Source organism: Ochotona curzoniae, unplaced genomic scaffold (assembly GCF_017591425.1).
Source record: "Ochotona curzoniae isolate NIBS_2020 unplaced genomic scaffold, NIBS_Ocur_1.0 scaffold_4506, whole genome shotgun sequence".
Taxonomy (NCBI): domain Eukaryota; kingdom Metazoa; phylum Chordata; class Mammalia; order Lagomorpha; family Ochotonidae; genus Ochotona; species Ochotona curzoniae.
This window is the reverse complement of record NW_024467119.1, coordinates 14,788,588-14,810,208: the sequence shown is the minus strand read 5'-3', so window position 1 is coordinate 14,810,208 and position 21,621 is coordinate 14,788,588. Positions and strand designations below refer to the sequence as shown.

The 21,621-nt window shown below is 37.8% G+C and overlaps 1 protein-coding gene across 1 annotated transcript; it reads left to right on the top strand.

Annotated features, from left to right (window-relative positions):
* Positions 1–1,033: 1,033 nt before the first annotated feature.
* Positions 1,034–14,308, top strand: LOC121147297 (transmembrane protease serine 11B-like protein). The gene is made up of 10 exons (XM_040967123.1): positions 1,034–1,089; positions 2,300–2,415; positions 6,060–6,178; positions 6,292–6,359; positions 9,393–9,553; positions 10,337–10,375; positions 10,893–11,067; positions 12,442–12,701; positions 13,176–13,318; positions 14,147–14,308. The coding sequence occupies exons 1-10, from the start codon at positions 1,034–1,036 to the stop codon at positions 14,306–14,308; spliced, it is 1,299 nt and encodes a 432-aa protein (XP_040823057.1).
* Positions 14,309–21,621: the final 7,313 nt, after the last annotated feature.

The window sequence follows — 21,621 nt, the reverse complement described above, 5'->3', positions numbered from 1 at the left end:
AAAACAAATCATGAGGGTGTGGGAGACAGAATTGTAAAGAAAGGGTGGGGAGTAGAGGTTGGGTCAGCTGAAGAGATGAATACTTAGAGGATGAGGCCAGAGCCAATCCATCAACCAAAGATCAACAACAGTTTCAACTTGACTGTTCAGGAACAAATGCTCATACTCTAAAAGTGATTGAGTGGTATCTAGCAACAATTATGTGATTTTTATTCTATCTACACTCAGGAAGGGTATGAAAACATTAATTAGTTTCCATTACAATGCAGATAAATTTTTGTCCAGGGAGAAGAATAATTTTTTTTGCCATATTTTATGTAATGAACATGCTGAAACACTGATTCATTTTCACAGTTTTGATTCACACTGCTTTTAGATGAGTCCTAAATGTGGTTCTCAGTTTTCCACTGGTCTAATTTCTGCAGCTGTATGCTAGATTTCAAATGTCCCTCAAATTCAAGATATAAAAATTCTCCATTTTTATCATAAATTTCTATTTTTTTAGATTTTATTTTACTCTTTTTACTGAAGCAAAATCTAGTGTCATGTTTAAGATATATTCTCTCTCCCTCCCTCTCTCTCTCTCTCTCTCTTTTTCCCTCAGTCACTCTGCGCCTCAAACAAGTAAGTGTTCAAAAGTATGATACGAGGGATACAACGTTCTTTTGTGATGGTTGCCATTTTCTCATCGTAATGGAGAGATATTAGCTAAGAGGGAGAACGGGATAGATTGTGCTGCAGGGTTGAGAAAGGAAAAAGTTCAAATTCGTTTTCCAGGAGAATGGCAAAACATCAGTAGAGGATGGTAAGAAAAAGGAAAGAGGCTTTTATAAGACGTAATACTCAAGAATACTAATTGTTATTTCTTACCTGGAAAATAAAATGACATATTTCTAAAAAGTAAATTTAAAATATGTTACGCAAAAATTGAGAGAAAAAGGGGAAGAGGGAGGGAGACATAGAGGAATGTGTCATTACATTCCAAGAATTGTATCTGTGAGCAGAATCAAATGTGCTTTGTTTTGAAAATGCAATGCGAAGTATTTTCAAAAAGTTTCTGGGAAATAGTGATCATGAGAAAAATGTGTGGTATGTGTGAACAAAAAGACTGCTTGTAGCTTGATGATTGCATATAGCCCTTACACACCTGAAGAATTGTGACTTTTTTCTGGTCATTAATTGAATTTTTTATAAAGTAGACGGTTGAGTTTGTGGTTAGAAAGTAAATCAAAGGCATGTAATTGTAAAAAGTGAAACAGAAAAGGAAGGAGGAGAGAATGTGAGAGCAAGGATGGGAGGGATGGTAGAATGAGAAGTATACTTAGGCTCTTAAAACTATAAATGAAAAACATGTAATTTGTTTCTTTTATATAAATAACATTAATTATAAAAGAAAGCACTGCTTGGATTTCAAGATTTTTGTACACAAATAAGCATTTAATTCTAGTTTCTGTCAAATTTTGCCACGAAAACAGAACATAACGTAGTGAGAATTTCCCTGCCTAGGAGTATCCCAATGCAAATTCCGATGTCTTTCCAGGAATTCAAATTCACTTAATCTAGGCTAGGATTATACAATCTGCACGTAAACTTAGCAGCTTCAGGTGATTCTGATTAAGATCTGCAGTCACACCAGGCAGAATCCCAACATAAAAGATTTCAACACTTTAATGTGGTATCAGGTCTATCATGTTAATACCTCTGTGTTAGTCAGGATTTTCCAGAGAAACAACCAGAAGTTAGGACAAGAGATACACATAAATGAATGGTCTTCAAAAATCTTGGAAAACAAATATGAAAAACTAGGCATAAATTTAACTGTGTTGCATGCCAATAAGCCTATCAAAGTGCACTAGAATCCAATAAGGGCATTATAAATGTTGATAAAATTCAATTCGTATTTTTAAAACTGTGATGGGTTGAAATGTAAAACACCTGTAAGATATTTTCCTCCTCTTCCTTTCCTCTATTAACTCTATCTCTCCCCATGGACTAGAGGAAGGAGCTGGATGCCAGCCATGCATAGATTGGCACCAATCATCACATTGCTGAACAAAGTTTCATAGCACAGATACAGAAATACGAATAAAATCTCATAGACAAGCTCAATCATATACTTCAAAGGAAGTACCCGTATCTTCCCAGCCTCCCTTTATCCTTTCTTTATTTTTCCCCTCCCTTTAAATAGCTTTTGTTTCTAATGTGACTAAATTATGGAGCTTTTAGGAATAAACAGAAATATCGATTTGAAAGACAAATCTGACCTGTTCCTTTTCCTGTTCATATCGTTTCCATGCAGGCCTGTCACGGCTTCCCGGACGTCTCTGCCGTTATGGGCGCTCGCTCTCATAGTGTTTGGAGTTTTGGCAATCCTTGGAATTGCTATTGGTCTTCTGGTCCATTTTCTGGCAGTAGGTTGGTAAAACACATTTTTTATTTAGTTCACTTCTTATAATTATTATTTCCATTTCTGTGAAATATTAAGAGTCAACTGCAAGCAATAAGTTATCTTCCTTTAAGATGAAATCAGTGACACTTGGTCCCATAAACAAGCCATGTATCATTGGTCACGCACTTTATTGCAGACATCTCTTTTCAGCATACACGGGCAAAAGAATGAGTATGCATTCATAAACACATATGAATGAAACTGTAGGTAATTGGTAGGTATGGAGATAATTCTGCCAAGCTAGTGCTATACGTGTTATCAAAATATTACACTGTGAAAAGCTGATCCAATGAATATTTGATTTTGATTATTTTTCTTAAGAGAGTAATATAAAAATCCACTTACCGGATGGCTTTAAATAAGGTTGATAAGGTTGATATCTTTTTAAATAAAGCACATATTTTATTCTTAAGCATCATTTATATTCTACTATAAGAAGCATATCTATCAGGTGCTTCTTCTCATTTTCTCCCACATTTTCAGTGGTTTATTAGCAATAGCATTGTGCTTATCGTGTCAATGTTTGCAACATTTTGTTTTGATTTACAATAAAAATTATTACAGTTGTCTAGGTTTTAAATACATATGCTCATATGATCTGGATAATTAAACATACTTCCTGAGTTCAACAATATTTTAACAATAGCCAGAACAGTCTGTCTCTAAGATTTTCCCTATTATTTGGCCAACACATTTGACCCTTTGGGATCAAACCGTCAGGTGGAAGTCTTCCATGTGGAGTTGTCTGTTGATAATGGCTTTTACTAGTGCTGCCTGTGTCAGTTGCTTTGTTGAGAGAATGGGAATTGGCAGTATATTAGATATTTTATATTAAATTGATCATAATTTCTGATCAATCCAAAACATATCCCTGAATTTTGCTTGGAAGTATTATTTATTCTTTAGTTTCTAGAGTCACCTTGGGAAGAGTCCAATGTATAAGTTTTGCTTCTGTTGCACTTGTTTTCAGCTATACCTCAGCTTCATTGGCCTAAAAACAATTATGAAAGGCATTGGGATCTAATTGCTTAACCCAATCTTCCTTATCTATCTATCTATCTATCTATCTATCTATCTATCTATCTATCTATCTATCTTTAAGATTCATTCATCTTTATTGTAAAGTCAGATACACAGAGAGCAGAGACAGAAAGATCCTCTGTCCTCTGGCTCACTCCCCAAGTCACCTCAATGGCTGGAGCTGAGCCCATCTGAAGCCGGAAGCCAGGAAACAAGATTGAGCAACCAGGAGCCTTCCTTAGTACCCCTTTGAGGCTCAGAGTTCCAAGGTCCTGGGCTGTCCTCCACTGCCCTCCCAGCCTATAAGCACGGAGCTAGAAGGGAAGTAGAGCAGCTGGTTTGGTTCACCAACTGGTGCCCACATAGGATTCTGAAACATGCAAAGTCAGGATGACAGCCTCCAGGCTACCATACCTGGCCCCAATCTTGTTTTTTTTTTTTTACATTTAGAAATATTTTATTTTGTTTTATGATATAGTTCCATAGGCTCTGGGGTTGCCCGTGACCTTCACCAAGGTCTCCTTGCCCCTCCCCCTGCATGAATTTCCCCACTAGTTTTGCAAAGGATGTCCTTCCTGAGCAGTCACAAATCCATCATGCTGTCATTAAGGTGTTTCCTGACAATGTAGGCATGGACATCGTCAGAGAGTCCCTCATCTTACTGTTAGGATGTGTTCAGTTCTTTCACTGGCAGTTCATCTCTGATCTGTATGCATAGAGACATACAACACTTTGTCTTCATATCTGAACATATCAATCCCCACTACGCTTAACATTCTATATCCCTGAAAATACAAAACCAGTGAGCACAGTCCACAACACGCTGAAAATAATAAATTTTCATCAACATGAAGTTAACAAACATGCTACAAATATAAAAATGTATCACAAGAGTGGTGAAAACAGGAATCAAAAACTTTCTTGCAGGAATAGATGTTCGTACGGGACCCTTGTGGTGCTGAAGGAATTACAATTAAAAACTAGACCTTCATTATTCATGATACATAGCACAACAATATTGAAATGGACATTTACAAGCTCCAGTGTTTACAAGCAATCCATATCTTATGGTTATTGATTAATGAATCACAAAAACTTGTTGGGAGAGATACAAATAGCTTGAATGTGCTAAAAGATAAGATCTACAGCCAAAAAAAATTTTTGATTTGACACTGCAAAACTGCAAGTTGAAACAAGAAAGAGCCATTCCATAAGAAGCTGAGCAAAACAACCCCTAACCATATTAGCACTGAGATTTTTGATGGAAGAAAATCTTTCTTTTTAATTCCATTTCCATCTCACTTTCCAAAGTACCTGGTTCCATTTATGAGTCTTTGAATCTAAAAAGCACACATCACATTTTCCCTGCTCTATATTCCTTGAGTCTGTTAGGCCTGTACCACTCATGTGCATCTAATTTCCATAGTGGTGGTGTTGTCACCTCTTCGATCATCATTGTCTTTATGGGTTAATTTCCTTAAAAATCAAGCCCAACCACTTTTCTTATCATTTTAAAGGGAATTTTGGAGGAAATTGATTTAAATCTATGGCAATACCACTGATATGCACTGTGAACATTGAAGTATGAAAAGCAGGTGGAATAGTTTTGTGTTTTTTTTTTTTTTGCTGCTTCTGACATGGCCTAATAAACTACCATTGCACAGCTTAGTTTCTATAAATGAAACAAATTTCATGACCCTAGGAAAGACAGTTTTAATGAATTATTGTACTTGAATAATTTTAATCAACCATTTACAGAATTTTTCTTGGGACTTTTTGACTTCTTTTATATAATCTTCTTTGTTATATAATAGTTTATCATGTTATAATATTATTTTATTTAGATAATATTTGCCTTTCTCTATATTCATATAGACCTTAAAGTCAAAATGTCAGCCTTATAATTAATACTCTTATTCGTATCCTATGTATTGGTTTTACCCATATTGAGCCTGTCTCCTACACAAGATGGCTTTCAAAATTGTAGTTGTATTGTAAAATAGTGTTATGGAATTTATTATTCCATGTATGAATGCCCAGCACATAGCATATTCCTAGATGCCAATCATCTAGGATATAATAAGCGTGAGATGTGATATGAAGTGTTTTAGAGTCTATGGAAGTTTTGGTGTCAAACAGCTTGATTTCTGATCTTTGACACCTCTTAGTAGTCACGTGGTATCAATGAAGTAACTTAATCTATAGGAGAATGCATTTCTCCTGAAATATTACTGTATGTCATCAGATATTTCTAAGCTTTTCACATAATTGACAATAAGTGAAAACAATTTTATTTTAACAAAGTATTATTCCAGTTGAAAATTTCAGTATATGTATATGAACATATGTGTGTATGTATGTGTGTGTTCTATCATGTATTTATGCATGTAATTGGTCCTGACATACGTATGTCCTATGTAAATTTTCTAAAATGCCTAGGTAATGTAACTAACCATACCAGAAATAGTCACAGATTTACCAATAACAAATATAAGCACAATACATACTATTTTGCAGTACTTTATAAACCAGCTTTAGGTTTTCAGTGCATTTGGCTTTATAGTTCTTGAATCAATTTTGTGTCTTACAGAAAATAGGACCTATTACTACAAAGGTAGCTTTGAAGTGCTGGATATCCCATATAACAGCAATTATGAAAGGGAGACATCAGCAGAAAACAACTATCTTAGCAAGATTCTTGAGACCAGGGTAAGTTAGCATTGTTCTATAATTATGAATTCTCTGAAATATTTATATTATAAAGTAAATATTCATGTATATATTATTGAAATTTGATACTTGACTATGTTCTCTCTTAACAGATGACTGATGCTTTTCAAAGTTCAAATATTTACAGACAATATATCAATTCTCAAGTCATCACCCTAGTGTAAGTAACACTATCAGAAAATAGATCATGCCATCATACTCATCATTCTATTTCATGTTCCTCTGTAAAATGCGTATTAGCAACTTATGGTCATTATCCAATAAACTACTTGTCAATAGTCAGTCTCTTCACACATTCATATATTTCCACAAACATCATATAAGTTTCATATAAAATCAATGTAAAAATGATGTCTTTCCAGGAAATGGTCAGCAGGGACTCACATATACCTTACTAGGTAGCACACGAAAATAAGTTACTCCTCACTGGGGTATTGAAGATGTCTCTGCACACCCCTCCTAAAACTGTTCTGTGCCTCAACTGTTGACATATGCCTTCTTAAAGTTATAAGTCAGTTTGGACTATCCTAAAATCTGTCAAGTTCAGTAAAAAATTATGCCTCAATATAATAAACTGCTAAATACAAAAATGAAAATAGACATGAGACAGCTGAATAGTATCCTATAGCCATTTTAAGGTGGATAGAAGCCGGTTGTATATAAAGTAAAAATTAAATGTCAGTGAAGTAGTCATAGGATGTGGTTAAGAACTTGCACTTTCTAACATATCAGTCATTCAATACCGTGTCAATTAACTCCATAATGTTGTAAACTGTTGTTGATGTTCTGTTACGGCTTTTAATTGGTCGGAACGATAGTCTGCCAGCTCTGCTTTTAGATCAGGGATGGTCTCCCCAAGAAACTGTTGAATCGATCTGGACAATAAGATGCTGAACTCTGTGTATGTTACATGCTTGCAATGAAAGAAGCAAGACTGGATTTGAACTGTGATACTGCAATAAGGTGGAGTAATCCACCATGGGGGGAGGATACGGGGAGGGGTTGGGGGAACCTCAGAGCCTGTGAAATGATGTTATAAAATGAAATGCAATTAAAAAATGATGTCTTTCAAGTTCTCTAAATAGTTATGTCTATAAAACATTGGATAATCCTAGACCATTTCTTGATGTTGCAATTTTTGGTTTAGCAGTAATGTAAATATAAACCCTATTTTCTCATGCTTTTAAGTCATCTATTTATCTTTCGGAAATGCCTCTAGAATTCTTACTAGGTATTATATAAAAGGGAGTAATCTATGTCAGATTTGAACCTAAGGAAAATTTTCTAGTTATCATGACAAAAGTATAACTATGATGTGTTTGCTATAAATGGATTTTGAGCTGATTAACTAGCAGGATTTAAAAACTTGACCACAATCTTGACTACTCAGTAGCTGTGAAGTCTTGGGCAAGTTATTGCATCCTTGAAACTGCTTCCTTCTCTCATAAAATGCTAATAATGGCAACTACTCCACCTTGATTATACAACCCCATCAGGATTAAATAACTAATGGGTGTAGAAATATTTGCAAATAAGTGTATTTTAAACAAAGGTGACTGTTGTTTTTCCACTCATCAATGTCATTAGGACCTGTCCTTTCCACCGATCTTAACCTGCTCCCAGGTTTATATTGATTCTGAAAATCACAGAATGGAATTAGTCCCAGCTAGCATTAACCGTAGGCATCAATTTAGTACGGGACATAAACAGGAAAACTAAAGTTGCAGGGTCCAGTAACCTCTTAGAGGTGACTTCAGCAAAGAAGGCTTCTCTGATATTTTTTGCAACATGTAATTTCAGCAGTATAGGGTAGATTGGACTGAGCAAGAAATGGAGAGATCATAAGGTTGAGTTTTTTGCTCTGTTATGTATACCACAATAGCCAAATGTATTTACTTTGAGGGCTTCCTAAGAATTATTATTGACTTACATGACAAAATTTTTAACATCTCATAAAGATATCATGCTAGCGTCACTGCAGGTACAGCCTCAGGGCTCTGTGACAGTCTCTACATGTCCATTGGCCTGCCCTTTGAGCTCATCCCTTTTTCTCAATTCCAAGAAAATTTAAGCTTAGTGCCACAATCAGCAAAATTTTACTCAACAAGTTCTTACTAATGTTACCAACCGGCTTTACCAGGCACTGTAGACACTGTGTGACGAGGCATAGGGTCATGAGTGCAATGTATACAGCTCAGTTAATCTAGTCAAATGCATTGATTCAAAATTCCAGTGTGATATCCACAAACTCTAAAACTCTTTATCTGTAAAAGGAAAATAATGCCATTTATTTGTTGCTTTGAAGACCAAGTGTGTTAATAACTATGATAGTAAAATGCCTGGAACTGTAACAGATACTCAATAGCTGTTGAATAATATCATTGCCATCTAGTTATTCTGGAATACGCTTCTTCTGCTTGTCTGCTTCATGAAATTTGCTACCTGATGATGAAACAGCAAATGTAAATATTAGAAATTCTAGGGTGTGTGTCCCTTCATCCATGAAAACTTTTCCAAGCTTTTTTTTTAAAGATTTATTTTTATTTTTATTGGAAAGGCGGATATACAGAGAGGAGAGACAGAGAGGAAGATCTTCCGTCCGATGATACACTGGGATTAGAACCGGCACCCATATGGGATCCCAGGCGTGCAAGGCGAGGACCTTAACCACTGCGCCATTGCGCCGGGCCCTTTTCCAAGCTTTTAAGTGAAAAATTGTTCTTCCTCTGGATATCTCCAATTAAGGTGTATTGTTTCAAACCATTGTTAAAATCATTTGTGTAGGTGTATTACCTTTCCTAAAAGTCTGGAAATTCCTTCAGGGTGGGAGCCATGTCCTAGGTCACCTTGCATTATCCAGTAATAACCAGCAGAGATATTTTATAGCAGTTACAAAGAAATTTATTGTTGACTAAACGTATAAATTATCCCTGTTCTTAAGTGACATATTTACCCTGTGCCTAGGAATTTCTTACTTTTGGATTTGCAAAAAAGAAAAAAAAAGATGATCATCTAAACTGAATGGTATGCTGCCATTGGCACTGTTATAAAATAAATGTAGGTAGTTGGTTGATTCAGTGCCTAAACTTGTGCTACCCAAACTTATGTAAGAGAAAAAGAAGTCTGGAAGATCATAGAATGAGGAAGAAAACGCTCTGCTTAGCAATATATGAAAGCTGTATGTTGTTTCCAGTCCTGACAGCAACAATGTGACAGCACACATATGGCTGGTCTTCAAGTCTACCGCAGCCAACAAGGAAAACACAAGGAGAAGAATTGAAAGCATCTTGCGTCAGCTGCTGAGGAGCAACTCGGGATCCCTGACTACAGATCCAGATTCTCTGAAGCTCACGGGTAAGCACGTGCACGGATGTGAGCAGCCTACTTCTTTTATTTTACCCCTAGCACATCCCACAAACAGGCACAGTTATTGGTATCCAGTAGTTTCCTTCAGCGAATAACTTAGGAGTTATTAGAGAAATTATTTGTATTCTTCATTGCGTTCAAATAAACAATGCCATATCTTGTAATGGATTGAGTAGGGAGAGCTGCTTCTCGATCCAAGGCAGATATTAATACCTTCAACAGTACTTGTGGATAGTGCAATTCTTTTCACCATGTCTTATAGTTGCCTTATGAAAAAAAATTATTTATTTCACTTGTAAAGTCAGAATGAAGGAGAGAGATTCAATCCCCAAAAGGCTGCAGCAGTCAGAGATGCGGTGGTCTGAAGCTAGGCTCCAGAGGCTTCTTCCAGATCTCCCACATTTTCAAAGCAGCATTGTATTTGCTATTACTAGTCACTATTCAAAAGTTATTTTTGTACACTGACTATCAGCAGTTATTTCAGTTATGAAAGCAGCGTCTTTTAAGGAAAGGGACTTAGCCATTTTTCCTCCTGACTTGATGCGGAATACAATTCAAAAAATCTCTCATGAGGAATTATAAAGATGATACTTTTATTTTGTATATTCACACATAGCAAGAGTGAACTCCAATTAATCCTTTCTATGTCCACTTTATTTTGAGATTCCAAATTCTTTTTAGGCCCTCCTGCTCTGCTGGATCTTAGCCCAGCACTCCACGGTCAGTGGTGCTGAGTGTTAAATTTACCCTGGATGTTTTACTCTGTTTCAGAAATCAGTAAGGTTGATGCTGAACGGATTATCAACAACCGTAAGTTCAGTTATTTTTAATTAAATATATGAGGTCACCTAAAACACAGTAGTCAAAATTTGGTATTCTTATTCAGGTATAGTTTTAAACACTTTACCTACTGTAATCACTGACTCCTTGTAATGGTCCCTGAGATGGGTATGATTATGATCCCTTTTAGATATGAGAAAACTGAAGTATGAAGAGCAGAAATATTGATTCCAATTAATCTAGCTTGGTGAGACGAGACTTCAAATGCAGAATTCCAGTGGCCCTGCACATGGACCTCAGTGTGATTTTACCTGCTTCCTGTGACTTCCTTGTTCTGCAAGGGCTGAAGGGTCCTGAACACCCTGCACTAGATCCGGGTGATACAATGGCAGCTGGTGTTTCTGTAGAGATTACGTTCTACTCATGTCAATGCAAGATGGTGACAGACATATGCAAATAAGGACAGCTCAGTGCATGCTTTGCTTTGCACTTAAGCCAACATTATCATCCCATTCTCAGTGGAACAAAACTTATCCCTTTCTCACAGGCTGTGGCAGACGAGCAAAGATGTCAGCTACATATGACAGAATCAAGGGTGGCTCCAACGCTCAGGAAGGAGAATGGCCATGGCAAGCTAGTCTCAAAATAAATGGCCAACACTACTGTGGGGCATCACTCATAAGTGAAAGATATGTACTAACTGCGGCTCACTGCTTTCAAAAGTAAGATCATCCGTTATGGTCCCAGGGCTGGAGAGAACACAGGCCCTGGGGTGGTTGTAATATTGTACCTGCTATTCCTGTTCATTAAGTCCTAGTCTTCCTACCTTTTAAACTTTGCTTTGAAGATTTATTTTATGTTTTTATTGGAAATACAAATAAATATTTTTCCATCTTAGTTCACTTCGTAAATGGCCACAATGGCTGGAGCTGAGCCCATCTGAAGCCAGGAGCTAAAAGCTTCTTTCAGTTCTCCCACAGGGGTACAGGGTCCAAAGGCCACTACTGCTTTCCCAGGCCACAAGCAGGAAGCTGGATGGTAAGTTGAGCAGCTGGGATATGAACCAGTGTCTATATGGGATCCCAACAGATGTAAAGTGAGGATTTAGACAATAGGCTGTCATGAGGGTCCAAGGCTTCCACCATACCAGAAAAAATAGGAAGAGTCACCCATTTTGGATATGACTTTTTTTTCTCACATGATTTTTATCTCTTATGGTTTTGTACTGCAGAAATCCTATATTGTTCATATTTACTGAAAGGAATCATCTTACTTTGTACCTCCCTTCCTCTGCGCACATAGCTGCTTTCTTCCTCCACCATCGATCTGTTGACTGCTCCCATCATTCGGGCAAATGCAGTCTCATCCAAAATGCTCTTTTGCCTGAGAAATCTTCCATCCCTTAAGAGTACAAAATGAAGTCCTGTTATTCTATGGCCTACTAATTATACAGAAAATCATTTAAACAATTAGTGTAGTTCCAATGCTTTCTATCTTTAGACATAAGCTTCTTGAGGCTTTGACTATTCATTTTCTTTTCTGTATCTCCGTTGCCGTCTACAGTGTATGCTTTAGGAACTCGAACAAGAACTTTTAAATTAATTAGAAATCAGGTGTATCCTTGTCAATAAATTGTAGAGCAAGAAAATATTAATGAAAGTGAATGGTGAGTTCCCAGCACGAGAGTGTAATGGTTAAGGTCCTCTCCTTGAACATGCTGGGATCCCATATGGGCACCGGTTCTAATCCCTGCAGCTCCACTTCCCATCCAGTTCCCTGCTTGTGGCCTGGGAAATCAGTTGAGGTTAGCCCAAAGCCTTGGGATCCTGCACCTGCATGAGAGACCCAGAAAGAAGTTCCTGGCTCCTGGCTTCGGATTGGCACAGCACCAGCCATTGCGATCACTTGGGGAGTGAATCATCAGACAGAAGATCTTTCTCTCTGTCTCTCCTCCTTTCTGTATATCTGCCTTTCCAATAAAATAAATCTTTTTTAAAAAAGAAAGTGAATGGTGAATGCAGACTTTTCTGTATTTATAGTAGAATACATCTATTTCTGTTATATTCAAGTAAGTAGTATGTTTGTTCTTTCTTTAGAACTAAAAACCCGAAGAACTTTACTGTCAGTTTTGGTACTGAAGTGACACCCCCCTACATGCAACGCAATGTTCAAGAAATTATTATTCATGAAAAATATATCAAGGGTGAACATCATGATGATATTGCAATAATATTGCTGACGGACAAAGTTTCATTTAATAATGATGTGCACCGAGTTTGTCTTCCTGAAGCTACACAGGTTTTCTCTCCAGGAGAAGGAGTTGTTGTTACTGGATGGGGAGCATTTATATATGATGGTGGTAAGTTCTTTGTATATGTCTATCTATGCTCTGCAAAGTCCAGAAATTGTAAAAAAAAAAAAAAAGTTAGTTAGTGACTGAGATACAGAATCAAAAGAATCATTTACACCCGAGTGCCCACACTCCCGGGCTATCTTTCAGGGAATGAATGGTGCCCTTGGAGTCAAAGACTTGGCAAATTTTCTGGTCTGGAACATTCCAAGGAAGCTGGTTTGAACAAGGAGCTTCCATTATCTAGAGAATCTTTAGAATGTTCTTATTCGAAGATGTTAGAAGAGATACAAATACAAAAAAAGAAATGTGTGAATGGTGTTTCACATGAGAATTTGAATCTTTCTTTTTCATTGACCTGAGTAAGGGACCTAAATATGCTTTTTCAAGCTAAGAATAAGCAGTAGTCAGATTTAGGCTTCACAATGAGAGGCTTTGATCCTGAGCAGCTATTGTGCTGATAATGTTTACTTCCTATAGATGAATACCCCGTATTACTTCAGAAAGCACCTGTGAAGATTATTGATACAAACACCTGTAATGGCAGAGAAGCATACAATGGTATGGTACTGGACACAATGCTGTGTGCTGGGTACATGGAAGGAAATATTGATGCCTGCCAGGTAATTCATATTCACCACACTGTACAAGAGCAGCTACTATTATTTCATGTAAATCACCAATTTGGAGAGAACTAGATGCTTCCCCTGATTTTCACTGTGACAATCTCATCTGTGTTCCTATTAGCTTTGGTGCTAATCCAAACTTTCCTACATATACCGTGAGCTTATGGTTGTCTAACAAACTCTGAAGTTGGAGTTAGTCTCTGAGTCACACGTTGTCCCAAGTATTTAAAAAATATCAATTCACTTAATCCTTACCACAGTTTTAGACTTTAGGTGCTTCCATTACTTTCATTGTTCTCATTTGTAAATGAGGAATCTGAGGCAGAAGAAACTTCAGTGATAGACACAAGGTCGCATCACTCCATAAGCAGTGGAACTGGCACATAAATCCCAGGTGTCTAGCATCACAATCCATACTCTTGACTGTAGTTCAATGAATGATCAGTCTCAAAAACGTTTTCATTACTTTAAATCCATTTCCAAATTCCTTTTATCTTCTTATCCTCTGATGTCTAAAATACGAGCCACTTTCCTCAAAGTCCTGGACTTTAAGTAATTTTGTATCATGCATCTTGAAAAATATTTTTCATGGAAATATAGCTTAAAATATACCTTCAAGTTTCAGGTAACTAACAAACGGCCCCTACAAAAGTTTTTGGGTCAGTCACACTCAAGGTTAAGGATGATACAGATATTTGAATAATATACTATCCTGTTGCCTCCATGAAGAATTAATGACTTTTATGTTCTTCTAGGCTTACCATGTGATGTGAAGTATCTGAAAAGGAAGTTGTCTTAATTATAAATGTTCTTTGCCTTATTTAGGGTGACTCTGGAGGGCCACTGGTCTATCCCAATTCTCGAAATATTTGGTACCTTGTTGGAATAGTGAGCTGGGGAACTGAATGCGGTCAACTCAACAAGCCAGGGGTCTATACACGAGTGACCTCCTACCGCAACTGGATTGCCTCTAAGACTGGTCTCTAAAAGAGAAGAAAAGCATCAAGCAACCACTGTCACCGGTCACTGTTGTCTGTTACTACTAAGCCTTATTTCACGTATATTTTGAACTTGTGTGGCATGCCTTCTTTGAATGAATTTTAGTCCCAAGGGAGTATTTATGATCCTTCTTTTTAAATAAACCCAGTAACAGAGTAAGAAAGTTCATAAAGATCATAAAGTTCATAAAGATCTAACCAGAAGAAAATGCTGCCACTAACAATAGACTATTGCAATGCTGCTTTATATTACATTAATTCGCAATAACAGGTATCCCAATGCAGCATAAAATTTTGTTTTATCATTCAGACTTTCTAGAATTAGGAAAGTATGCCCGTTATCTGTGACAAGTCAGCATGCAGCACTGTGAAAGACTGAAGCCAATGTCTTATAAAGGTTGAGTTGGAAATTGTGTATCTACCTTCATGCAGTGGTATGAGTGTAAGCAAACTCAGGCCAAGGGAAGGTATGGAGTCACACTCTGTTATTTGTGCTGAGATCTTCATAATTTTTGTCATCACTGTTGAAGAATTTCACTATAAGCAAAATTAAGCAGACCAACAGAAACCAACTGTAACTGTAATGTTTGCACACATTTCTATGGAATTTTCTTATTTGTATTATATTTTGCAAAAGTGGCCATGAACCATGAAAATGTGTAATGTACTTAAAATAAATGTGTAAGTAGACCGTATTTGTTCAATGAGACCTCTCCATGTTTCTGTACTTTCTTGAGAGTTCGCGAGTCACTCTTGCCTTTCCTCCTACTATTCTTTGTTCATATGAAGCATTATTTTCACTCCTGGCTTGTGGGGTTTAAACAGCAGAAGTCTCAGGCAAGGTGACTTAAGGGTCTCTCAGAAGTCAGTGGATGAGTAGGCTCTGAATCATGCTTAAAGCAGTGAGGCCAATCCGGCCCGATTTAGGTCTCTTCAGCCTGCAGTTTAGTCAGGTGATCACCAGCCTTCTGGGTGCATTTTCCTGTCTAGGACGTGGTTCTCCAGGAAGCCGCAGAAATGCAGGTCTGGGTATACAAGCCTGAGACGTGCAGATCTAGAAGGGTGTGACCCAGATGCATGTCCAGGGACTAGGCAGTTCCCATGGCACCCAGGTTGTTGCTCTGCTCATTCATGAACAGCTCTTGACTGCCAGGAACAGGGCTCAGACCCCACCTTAGTTTTGCATTTTTTCACAAAATATTGGGCACCTTGAAATTCTCATCTATCATCTGGCAAGAGTGGCCCGTGCCATCCAAAGCCATGTCTTGCTGGTGGAAATGGACATTCCGAGAATAAGGGATAGGGAGACCTGCAGGTATAGGTTGACCAGGCTGCAGCAAGTCTAGATTATCTGGAAGGGTATAGTTAGTGAACATTAAGAAGCCAACTAAAACAGGAATGACAGTAGTGGATCTCAGAAGGGGGATGAAAACGCCGAAAGATTCATTTCTTAAAACAAATGATGTATGACTATATTCTGCCTTAATGGGTAAATTAATATGAGAGTGAATTTCTAAGAAAATGGTGCATTTATCCTCCTTTTGCTCTTTCTCAATCCTGACTTCCGCTGTGTGGGCACAACCTTCTTTTCTTCTGGAAGATAAAGAGAAAAAGTTAGGAGTGGAGAGTAGGTTCTATGCTAACTCCAAACCTACTGGTGTCTTGAACATCTGTAGTCTCCAGAACTATGAGAAAAGATTTTTTTACAAATTACCTAGACTGTGATATTCTGTTATGGAAGCATAAAATGCACTGAGGCATTCAATCCCATTTTCTTGTTATAGATTTCCTTTCTTTTTAAAGAGCTCAGCTGCATGTTAATTTAACTTTACTTAGAAGGGAGGGGTGAAGCAAAGGCCCTGGAAACTATGGGAGAGAAAAGAGAGACTTAACTAGCCAAATTATTTCATGTTGCTCCCAAAGTGGAGGCCCCTTGATACAGCAAATAAAGGAGTGCACTAGGAAGTTCCTAAACTGTAGTTTTCTTTTTCTTAAATTTATCCTAATAAACATAAATGCTAGACACAAAGATAAATTGACAAAATGCTCCCTACTCAGTTAGGGGATTACAAGGAGAGAAATCTGTTAATGACATTCAGATACCATATATGTACTCTCTTGAAAATGCAAATACAAGTTGTATTTCTTTCAAAGTGTAATTTAACCATACCAATTAAATTATTTTGATCCCTTCTGTTAAACGTTGTTTGCTTTCTCTTGAATTGGATTAGAGGATTATTTTTACGCATATGATTTGGAATCACTATCTGTTTGGCATTTGGAAAATGATAGTTCAGCAAGAACGATGTTCCAAATACTGACACTTTTTGTTACAAATATTCCATGCAGGAGGTAGCCCTATGGGAGTGTCCCTTCACGTCCAGCTGCTTTGTTTTCAGTTCAGCTAATCCACCTGGGGACACAGCAGAAGACCCGTCACCCATGCGAGAAACCCACATTGGACTCTGGCTGCTGGTTTTGGCTTCTCCCAGTCATAGCAGTTATAGCAGATGGAAGATTTCTCTGTCTCTCTCTCTCCCTGTCACTGCCCTCCAAATCCATAATTGGTGATTTTTTTAAATCACATTCATCAATAGCAGAGTTAATCCCATTCTAAGGATTTTATTTCAAGGGATTGTCAAATTTACAAGAGTACAAATGAGATTAACAAAATTCTACTTTCCACAATATCTCATTTTATTGTTAGTAACAAATACTGTTAGTTGTTTTCCTTGGGACTGAAAAAACCTGTAGTTTATGGATTCTAAATAACCACAGATCATCAGGTATTCTTTTCAAATAAATAAAAATATTATTCTATGACAAAAGGGGTGTATTCCATTTTCAAATCATACCATTGATCAAGTGCTTTAATTAGAGACTGAGGTTTTTTTTTTTTTTTAAGATTGATTTATTTTTATTGGAGAGGCAGATATACAGGGAAGAGAGAGAGGAAGATCTTACCTCCAATAATCCACTCTCCATGTGACCACAATGGCCAGAGCAGTACCGATCCGAAGCCAGGAGCCAGGGACCTCTCCCAGGTCTCCCATACAGGTGCAGGGTCCCAAGGCTTTGGGCCGTCCTCGACTGCTTTCCCAGGCCACAAGTAGGGAGCTGGATGGGAAGTGGCATGCCGGGATTAGAACTGGCACCCATATCAGATCCCTGCACAATTCAAGGTGAGGACTTTGGCCGCTTGGCCCACACCGGGCCCAAGACTGAGTTTTTAATTTAAGCATGTAGGAAAGCGTAATTTCCACTTTGTCATTCAGAACATTACAAAGACATGTACTCAAGGTAGTGATTTAACAGTATTCATAATTTTAAATGTCTCATCCAGAGCATTTTATCATGAAATTAACTCCCCTCCCCACCCCTACCCCCGGAAAACAGGTGGCAATGAAAAATACAATGCTTCAATGACAAAGTTTTTGGTGCCAGCGTTTGACTTTGTTAAGGTGCCAACAATTTTTGTCCTATTACTTTTGCATCATTAGTGTGACTTCACACATCTACTGAAGAAATCTCTAGGGAGCAGAAGAAAACATTTTGAAAACTGCTAATCTGTATTAATTTTTATAAAGGGAGGTCTACAAAATGGTATTCATAAAACTACCGCATGGATCTGTAAGTAGATAAGAATCATTCATACATGTATTCACATTATTACAGAACCCTTAGAAAGACAACTAAAAATGAGTGAAGGTTGGTGACACTTTCAGAAGGCCTATCAGAGGCATATCTGTTGAATGAGTCTTTTCAGAATGATCAAGGAGTCTCTTGTAGCTTCAATGGACTTAAGAAATATGAGAAAGTATATGATATTTGGAAAGCCATCCATTTCTTTGTCCTAAACTAGTTCCTTCAACCAGACCCCGGCACTACTTTATATTTAAAAGAACAAATCTGGCCGAGGGGAGGGCAGGATATGGGAGGGGACAGGGAAATCCAAGACCCTATAGAAATATACCATAACATTCAAAATTTAAAACAATAATAATGATAAACGTGATAAAAATTAAATAAAAGAACAAATCATTTCCAGAGAGCAAACGCTAAAGGGCTCTGGCAGTCAACCAAATGATGACTCGTTGAGAGCTGGAGTAGGTTTGATGAGAAAGGAATAAAAATGGCCTGGAGTGTTCTGATATGGAGGAGATTCCTGGAGGTGAAATGATCCAAATCGCTGCCTAGTACTGGAGACATAGCTTTTCTCAAGCGCGAAGATGAGGGCGAAAGAAATGGTAGATCAACTTTCAATTGTCTTAGTACTCTCCATGCTGACTTCCAGAGGACTGTACTATTGCAATAATATGGGAGAAAACAGTATGGGGAAGAATGGGGTGGATGGAAGAGGAAGTCATTTTTTGCCTAAGGAACCATATCATGAAAGAAAAAAATTTAAAAGTGGGCCCGGTGCGGTGGCGCAAGTGGTTAAGGTCCTCGCCTTGCACGCCCGGGATCCCATATGGGCGCCGGTTCTAATCCCGGCAGCCCCGCTTCCCTTCCCGCTCCCTGCCTGTGGCCTGGGAAAGCAGTCGAGGACAGCCCAAAGCTTTGGGAACCTGCACCCGCACGGGAGACCCGGAAGAGGCTCCTGGCTTCGGATCGGCATAGCATCGGCCGTTGCGCTCACTTGGGGAGTGAATCATCGGACGGAAGATCTTCCTCTCTGTCTCTCCTCTCTGTATATCCGCCTTTCCAATAAAAAAATAATAAAAATAAATCTTTAAAAAAAAAGAAATAAACACTATGTTAAGAGGAAAACCATTTTTAAACATACACAGATTTGTGTGTCAAAATGCTACGAAGAAAAGTCATACAAAGATGCCATGCAGTGTGTCTCTACTATGGAAAATATGAGCAAGAAAAAAAATACTAGAAATACAGGAAGCCGAATTTACATTTCAAAGATATTAATTAACCTGGTATGGTATCACGTGCCCCAGCAGAGGGCGCCAGAACCCAGTTCCAGTTCTCAGAGTTGAACAACTGGATGCAAACCGAGATGAATTATACTCATTCCAGTCCATCTGTATCAAGTATCAGATGAATAGCTAACAGCAAGAAGGAAAATAATTTTTATAAGGATTGCACAACATCACAGAGATTAAACTGATTCTAAGAAACAGCATCAATTAAATTCCGTAAAAATACCAATTCTTATAAATATTTTTAAGTTTCATGCATGTATCAAGTAACAGATCTTCACTAAAACTCACTTTTAGTGTACAGAAATTACAAGGACACAGCAACTCTGTAAATCAACTCTAGTACCTACCAGGCTTTGGTCCTCTTCAGGTTAATTTCAATGTCCTGCTGTCTTCTCGGCCATGCCAAACAACTCCCAAATCTATCACACCCAGAGTACCTCGTCATGATTCACATAGCAGCTCCTCTTTCTCTTTTCAATTTTTACTTTTTTACTTAATTGCTTTACTATTCTTTTTTTTAAATTTTTAATAACATTGTATTATGTGATACAGTTTTATAGGCACTGGGATTCCACCCACCCCTCTCACAACCCTCCCCCCATGGTGGATTCCTCCCCCTTGCTGCATAACCACAGTTCAAGCTCAGTTGGGATTCCTTCATTGCAAGCATATACCTAGCATAGAATCCAGCATCTTATAGTCCAGATAAGTTCAGCGGCTTCTGGGGGAGACCTTCTCTGGTCTGAAGGTAGAGCTAACAGAGTAGAGTTCCGGTCAATTCCCCATGTACTAGTGTGCAAAGCAGTATCTAACCTTGTCCACAAACATAATGAAGGTACAGCATTTAACAGGAATCTAGCATGCAGGATGAATTATGGCTGGAGAAGCTAGACCTTGATGGCAAGAGAGAATTTTAACAGGTGGAGAGTTGGGCCAATGCTGGGATTTCACATAAGGAAAGCTAATGACAAATAAGTGTGGCATATTTGGGTCAGCTAACAAAGGAATGCTTATTAAAGGGAAGAGAGAGACAACCTGGGGCAAATAGAGTGACTCAAGGGAGGAGTTCCCAGCTTTCCAGGTATGGGAGCAGAGGAGAGATATAGAGTTATCATAGGAAGCTTCAAATTGTTTATCGCTCCAAACAGAGCTTTCAGCTAAAAATGTGCTGCTTCCACATATGAATAAAGTCTTAATTCATAAAATATAAAATCATTTAAAAGGATCAAGAAATAAACCCTTTAACTTTTCTCAACGAAGACCAGTCTTCACATCTCTAATATGCACAGTTTCCCAGATTCTGTTTTTTAGAAAGACTTATTTATTTTTACTTGAAAGGCATGATTAAAGAGAGGAGGAGAAATAGAGAGAGACAGAGATCTTCTATGCTCAATTTACCCAGAAATTGTCACAATGGCTAGAGCTGAATTGATCTGACACTAGGATCCAGGAGCTTCTTCTGGGTCTCCCATGTGGGTACAGGAACTCAAGGACTGGAATTCTCTTCTGCCTTCCTAGGCCATAAACAGGGAGCTGGATCAGAAGCAGGGTAGCCAGGACTCCAACTGGTATCTGTATGGTATATTGGCATTTTAAGTAGAGGCTTAGCTTGCAGTGTCACAGCACAGGCCCCCTCTGTTTCTTCACACCTTCTCTAAATCCTTTCAGTCTCTAGTGCTGAAATATGTTTCAATTTGCCTCACAGCAGAAAAAGAAATGTCACTTTAGAATATGTATTTGTTTGTTGATTCCTTATCTCTCCTCTTTAAATATTGGCTGCTACAAAGACAAGGACATTGCTGTTTTCAACACCATCACTCCAGGAATTGGAGCACAGTCCTACACAAGTTGTGCTTTTAATAAATATTTGCTGAATAAATAAGAAGAGCTAAGAAATACCAGCTCCCAAGGTACTGCAAGGTAGATGAGTTGATTATGCAGCTGTTAATAATCAGATTAAAACAGTAGCAGAAACCCCTTCACTCCCTCTTTATATTAATCCTTAGTCACTTTTTCAAACGATATTTCCCATCAATAAATGAGATGTCACAGGGCAGGAAGGACAGAGAAAAGTTGGTTAATGGGCTTTAATTCACGGATAAGACTAAGAGGCTCTGGTGCTCTATTGAACAGCAGGTTGACTACAGGTCGTTGTACCGCATATCTCTTTTAACAATATAAGAAATAATTTTAAATGTTTTCATCATGAAGAAATAATAAATATTTGATGAAGCATAACATTGGACACATGTATTTAAATGTCATATGGTGTCTTATGAGTTATTTTAAATTATGAGTTAAAAGTAAAAAGGTAATAAATTAGAGACATCCAGTTTATAATTAGAAGGTATACAAATACGGGGCC